The sequence below is a fragment of the Rhinolophus sinicus genome, linkage group LG11 (assembly GCF_036562045.2).
Source record: "Rhinolophus sinicus isolate RSC01 linkage group LG11, ASM3656204v1, whole genome shotgun sequence".
Lineage (NCBI taxonomy): Eukaryota > Metazoa > Chordata > Mammalia > Chiroptera > Rhinolophidae > Rhinolophus > Rhinolophus sinicus.
In genome coordinates this window covers 17,069,358-17,075,581 of record NC_133760.1, presented here as the reverse complement: position 1 = coordinate 17,075,581, position 6,224 = coordinate 17,069,358, and the positions used below count along the sequence as shown (strand labels likewise).

At 58.7% G+C, this 6,224-nt stretch overlaps 1 protein-coding gene across 1 annotated transcript; it reads left to right on the top strand.

Annotated features, from left to right (window-relative positions):
• The first annotated feature begins 233 nt into the window (after positions 1–233).
• CDT1 (chromatin licensing and DNA replication factor 1) lies at positions 234–5,299 on the top strand. Its single transcript, XM_019742758.2, has 10 exons — positions 234–589; positions 1,163–1,429; positions 1,506–1,660; positions 2,226–2,423; positions 2,526–2,671; positions 2,853–2,953; positions 3,450–3,638; positions 3,940–4,080; positions 4,155–4,356; positions 4,913–5,299. Exons 1-10 carry the CDS (start codon positions 359–361, stop codon positions 5,071–5,073), a joined length of 1,791 nt encoding a protein of 596 aa, XP_019598317.2. The 5' UTR covers positions 234–358; the 3' UTR covers positions 5,074–5,299.
• Positions 5,300–6,224: the final 925 nt, after the last annotated feature.

Sequence of the window (6,224 nt, the reverse complement as noted above, 5' to 3'; positions counted from 1 at the left end):
AATTAAACTTAAGCTTGTAGCATTTTTCTGTTAAACACACTGTAGTTTTCCTGGACGGCACTGGCTTGATGTCCACCTAGAACCGCATTGTTCCCCGCAAACTGCTCGGGGACCCTGAGACCGCGCAAACTAATACGTGAACAAACCCCAAACCCGCCCAAAGGGCCGCGCTGCAGCGCAGGCGCAGCCTGAGAGCGTCAGGGCGCATGCGCCCAGGCGCATCCATTTCCTACCCCACCCCCGTCGTCGCGCCGATGGTTTCGTCCGCGGCGGAGGTGGGGCCACGCGTGGCGCGAAAATCGGCGCGAAGCGCATCACCACTTCCGTCGGTGGCTCCGCTCTCGCTCTCGCCCTCGCCATGGCGCAGCGCCGTCTCACCGACTTCTTCGCGCATCGCCGTCCCGGAACTCGCGCCGCATCGTCGCGGGCCAAGCCGACCTGGAGCACCCCTAGCCCCGCCAAGCCCTCGCCCCGCGCCTCGGCCCTCACCATGGGCCGCAGCCGCAAGCGCGCCCGCCCGCCAGCAGAGCCCGTGCACGATAAGCCCGCGCCGCCCGCACGCAGGAAGCTGAGGCTGCCCGCCGACGCGGTGAGGGCGAGGGGCGGCCCGGGCCATGTGTGCGTGATGCGGGGGGGGGGGGGGCGGAAATTGAGGTGGGATGGGGACAGGCTGTGGAGGGGCTTCTGCAGAGACACGCCCCAGAGGAAGGGCACAGATCGGGGGGCTTGGATGTAGAGTGTAAACCGAGGTTCCAAGTGGGAGTTCTGGACTGTGGCTTGGGAGTAGAGAACTGGCCGGGAGTGTCTGCAGGAGCTCAGTTCGAGCTGTCAGGCTGTCCTCTGGCCACCGTAGACCCCGCTTGGAGAGGACTTGCAGTGAGTGGGGAGAAACTTTGAGCAGGGGAGTTGGTGGATCTGACTGATAATTGGGAAGGCCAGAGCTGGGCACTCTGGTAAATGCTAAACCTGTCTGCAAGGCTGTTTTAGGGGTCAGGCCTGAGTAACCGTCTTGAGAAGAACCAACAGATGGGTGGGCCAGGTCCCTGTATTAACGCAGTGCCCCCAAGAGGCTGGACTGAGGGAAGCAGAAAATCCTCTCTCTGCAGAGCCAGTGTATGGCAAGGGCTTGTCATTCATTCACCTTTGGGGTCCTTTCCCTCAGGTCTCTGGCCCTGGCTCCCCGGCTGCCCCTGGCTCCCCGGCTGCCCCTGGCTCCCCAGCTGCCCCTGGCTCCCCAGCTGACCCTGGCTCCTCAGCTGACCCTGGCTCCCCAGCTGACCCTGGCTCCTCAGCTGACCCTGGCTCCCCAGCTGACCCTGGCTCCCCGGTGGACCCTGGCTCCCCAGAGCACTCCTCTCCGAGGAAGAAGACAAAGAAGGCTGCTCGCTCAGCTGGTCAGCCGCCCAGACTGGCACCCCAGCAGGAGAAGGTAAGGAGGCTGGATCAGGGGTGGGTGAGGAGGGCATGGGGGTGACTGGCCAGCTGACAGCAGCCTGTGTCCACAGGTCCCCTCGAAAGTCACGTTGTCTGAGCTCAAGTCGTGCCTGCAGCGGGCCCGGGAGCTGGGGGCACGGGTCCAGGAGCTGAGGGAAAGTGCCCAAAGGAAAGAAGCTGGGGAACCAAATGTGCCGGAAGCCGAGAGGCACCCAGCAGAGCCATGGTGAGTCCTGAGTGGGCAGTCAGGTACCTCAGGAAAGGGTAAGCCTGGTAGGGCCAGGGCTGGACAGAGGGCAGGAGCTGCTCCTTCAGGGAGCCAGTACAGTTGAAAGGGCTCTCAGATCCCAGCACTGCCCCTCATTAGCCCCGAACCCTCCTCTGTCCGTAGGAGGGTACCAGTTCCTGCCTCAGTGGGCCCTTATATTGACAGCCAGCGGTTATTCGGTATTTGTGTCCTATTGCCGTGTCAGTCCTCCCCAGGTCCTGTGGTCATCATGTGCCTCTTAGAGATAAGGAAACCAGGGCTGGGGGTAGCCAAGAACCTCCCTCAGTGACCAGGCAGGACATGGCAGAGCTGGTTTTGAAGCCACGCTTTTCTGTCACCATCTCCAATAGTGCTTGTGATGAGGTGGGCATACAAGGAATTTATAAATTGGTACGCAGTGTGTCATGGGGGCAGTTTTGTAAGCCCCAACTCTGAGGTATCCCTAGCCTCTTTGCTAGCTGTTGGGTACTGGGCACGGTGTGGATTTGGCACTTCTCTCAAGGCCTGGCTTTCTCCCTGGCAGTGGAGAGAAAGCGCCCGTGTACCAGCGCTTCCACGCCCTGGCCCAGCCAGGGCTCCCTGGCCTCGTGCTGCCCTACAAGTACCAGGTGTTGGCCGAGATGTTCCGCAGCATGGACACCATCGTGGGCATGCTCTACAACCGCTCTGAGACTGTGACCTTTGCCAAAGTCAAGCGGGGTGTCCAGGACATGATTCGCAAGTGAGCAGGGCCCTTGAAGGGTTGGGGGGGTCTCGTCCTGCCGGTGGAGGCTGACCTGTGCCCTGCTTTGCTCTCTTAACCCCTGGCACCCTCATCCCATAGGCGCTTTGAGGAGCGCAATGTGGGCCAGATCAAAACCGTGTATCCCACTTCCTACCGCTTCCGCCAGGAGCGCAACGTTCCCACCTTCAAGGATAGCATCAAGAGGTCTGATTATCAGCTCACCATTGAGCCACTGTTTGACCAGGGTGAGTGGCTGTGGCCGAGTCCACTCATCTCTGAGCCTCGGTTTCCCCACCTGCGGTACAGTGTGGCTTTGAGCATGGGTGTGAGGCATCGGGCACTGGGCCTCATTTGAGACCTGTGGTTTGGGGGCTGGGCGACTGGGTGGGTCTGGCCCCGGGGCTCAGGCCTGGACTTGTCCCGCAGAGGCTGGCAACATGGCGCCCCAGCTCACGGCCTCACGACTACTGCGGCGGCGCCAGGTGTTTAGCCAAAATCTGGTGGAGCGCGTCCGAGAGCACCACAGGGTGAGCTGGCGACCCCAAGGTGACCAAGTCAGCCCTTGTATGAGGTGTTTCCCCTGTGGTGGGCCATGTTCTCTGTCCTGTCCTTTAGTACTTATTTGTCCCCGCTGTCACAGCCCCATCTTACCCAGCAGGAACCGGGCTCTCTAGAGAGGCTGAGTTCTAGAATTATCAGCCACTCTCCGAGCCGGGACCATAATCTCATACGGAAGGGGTAGGCGTGGTCAGATGGGGATCCAGGTCCTGGCTCCCAGCTGAGGCATGGGGAAGGGGAGGGGGGGGTCTGCCCTGAACAGAGGAGGGGGGAGCTCAGTACTGTAGCCTCAGACTTTGCGAGGCTTGTGATGACTTCAGTGGGTGCTCTACTCCACGCTCTCAGCCCAGCTGAGCACCTGGGACCCAGAGAGGAAGTAGCTTGCCTGAGGGCACCCAGCTGGGATAGGACCCAGGACAGGCTGATGTGCCCAGGGTCACCTGGCGCCCCTCCTTTCTTGGACAGGCCTTCCTGGCCTCCCTGAAACCCCCCATGGTGGTGCCTGAGGACCAGCTGACGCGCTGGCACCCCCGCTTCAATGTGGATGAAGTGCCTGACATCAAGCCTGCTGAGCTGCCCCAGCCACCCACTACCGAGAAGGTGGCCACCGCCCAGGAGGTGCTGGCTCGTGCCCACAGCCTCATGTCGCCCAGGGTGAGGCTGGCTCTGGTCTCCCGGGGGGCGGCAGTCTGACCCCCACGTGGGTACCTGATAAGCACCATGCTCTGCCATATGTTGGGGGTGGTGGGACATGCCCTCCCCACATTCAGAGCACTGCCACCATTAGGCTCTGCCGTGGGGTGCCCAGCACAGGTCCCTGAAGTGCTGGGATGAACTTGGGCTAGACAGACAGGGCCTCCTGGGCAGTGGGTCCATGCAGATGGGCTTTGAGGGGCCTCCCCTGCGGCTGGGCCAGGGGAGGCTTCTCTTGACCTCTCCTTCTCACTTGCCCCAGATGAAGAAGGCCTTGAGTGACCTGGCCCTGCGCACAGCTGAGCCCAGCAGTCCAGGGTTCCCTAGCCCTGCACTGCCGGCCACGCCCCCAGCTACTCCACCTGCCCCCCTGAAGGGGGTGTCCCAGGACTTGCTGGAGCGGGTGAGTGTTTGAGGTCTCAGGGGGGAGTGGGGCTGGACTAGCTGTCCACTGACCACTCCCCGTGCCCACTGCAGATCCGGGCCAAAGAGGCACAGAAGCAGCTGGCCCAGATGACACGGCGCCCTGAGCAGGAGCAGCGGCTAGAGCGGCTGGAGCGGCTGCCTGAGCTGGCCCGGGTGCTGCGTACCATCTTTGTGTCTGAGCGCAAGCCGGCGCTCACCCTGGATGTGGCCTGTGCCAAGATGGTGGACAGTTACCACGTGGCCATGAGCCCAGGTGCATGCAGGGGCCCCTCCCCTGTCCCAGATGAGGGTGGTCACCATGAATTTAAACTATCCCCCACACATGCTCTGGGCACCTGCTGTATGTACTGGGTGAGCACAGCTCCCTGGAGGTCACCTGAGCCTCTTATCTGGCCCCTTCACCCCTGTAGCTTCTTAAGGCTCCCTCCCCCTCACAAATCTGGCCTTGCCCTTGCCGTCCCTCAGTTGGCTGAGGTCCGGTAGTATTGCCCGTTCCCCCTGAGTTCTCGGGTCCCTTAGAGCTGCAGGACACCTCTACTGTGGGGCTTTCAAAGGCTGGGACCTGCGACAGGTTGGGCAGGCTGTGCAGTCACTGCTCTGGCTCCAGCCCTTCTGTGTTCAGTTTATTCCTTTGCTCCTGGAGACAACATGTGTCTGGCCTGGGGAGAGGTTGGGGAGCAAAGCTTGGCACTAAGGAAGGCCTCTTAACAGGGCCCTGAGGTGGGAGCAGCACCCCCTTAACAGATGTGTACACAGGCCTACAGATTTGGGGGGGCCAAGCCCTCCATCTCATGTGTCTCTCTTTTCAGGGGAGATGGAGAAGCACGTACAGCTGCTGTCTGAGCTGCTGCCTGACTGGCTCAGTCTCCACCACATCCGCACTGACACCTATGTGAAGCTGGATAAGGCCGCTGACCTGGCGGGTGTCACTGCACAGCTGGCCCGCCTTGCGCGTGCTGAGGCACTGTGAGTCTGCCAGCTGCGCAGCAAACACCAAGTAGGCTGAGGCCGTGGCCGGGCCCGCAGGGCCTGTTTTATTCCCTTTACGAACACGAACTTCTGCTCTCCCCTCCGAATGCCCCTGAGCATCAGAGGCTGGGCTGGGCTGGGCTCTGGCATGGCTTGTAGGTCTCTGGGCTGGGTGGGTGGTGCGCGCGCCTCGTACAGCATATTGTAATTAAACTGGTTTGTCTTGGCTTTGTCTTTGCTACACTGGAGGTGCAGGGATGTGGGGTGTTGGGGTGGGGAGGATGGCTTTGCTGCCATCGGGTTGTGCAGTGTGGTTGACAGGATAACATGCCTCCCTGATGCCCATGAAGGGATCTTGAGACGGGAGTTGATCCTGGATTATCTGGTTGGCCCAGTGTCATCAGAGGACCGTTGTAAAAGGGAAGCAGGAGCAGAGATTGGAGGGTGGTATACCATTGGCTTTGAAGGTGGGGTGTGGGTTCATGAGCCACAGAATGTGGGAGGCCTTCAGAAACTGGGAAAGGCATGGAATGGATTCTCCATGGGGCCTCCAGAAGGCACCAGCCTAGTCTATACCTTGATGTTTTAGTATAGTTGGCATACTGTATCTGGATTCAACTGATTGAAAATTCAAAGGGGAAAAAAGTTACGTTGTTGCTGACATGTACAGTGGTATCTCAGTTTTCAAACATAATCCGTTTCAGAAGACCATTTGAGTTCTGAAACGTTTGAAACGCATGGTTTCCCCACTGAAAGCAACACAAGATGGATTAATCTGTTCCAGACCTTTAAAATCAACCCCTAAAACTGCAAATTTAGCATGAATTTTACTATCTAATGACACCATAGATCCATAAAATTTACAGCATTCGTAAGCCGAAATGTTTGTCAACAGAGATATTCAAAAACTGAGGCACCACTGTACTATGTAGTTGGGCCCAGAATGTTTGGTCTGTACTGAACACATGGCCTTGTCATTATTCCCTAAACAATACAATATAACTACTTATGTTGTATTAGGTATGTGTATAGGTTACATATAAACACAACACCGTTTTATATAATACTTGAGCATTCTGGTATTTTGGACACCAAGAGACAACTAATTGTACTTCTGACCTCTAAGATAAACTTATTTTAAGCCACCAAATT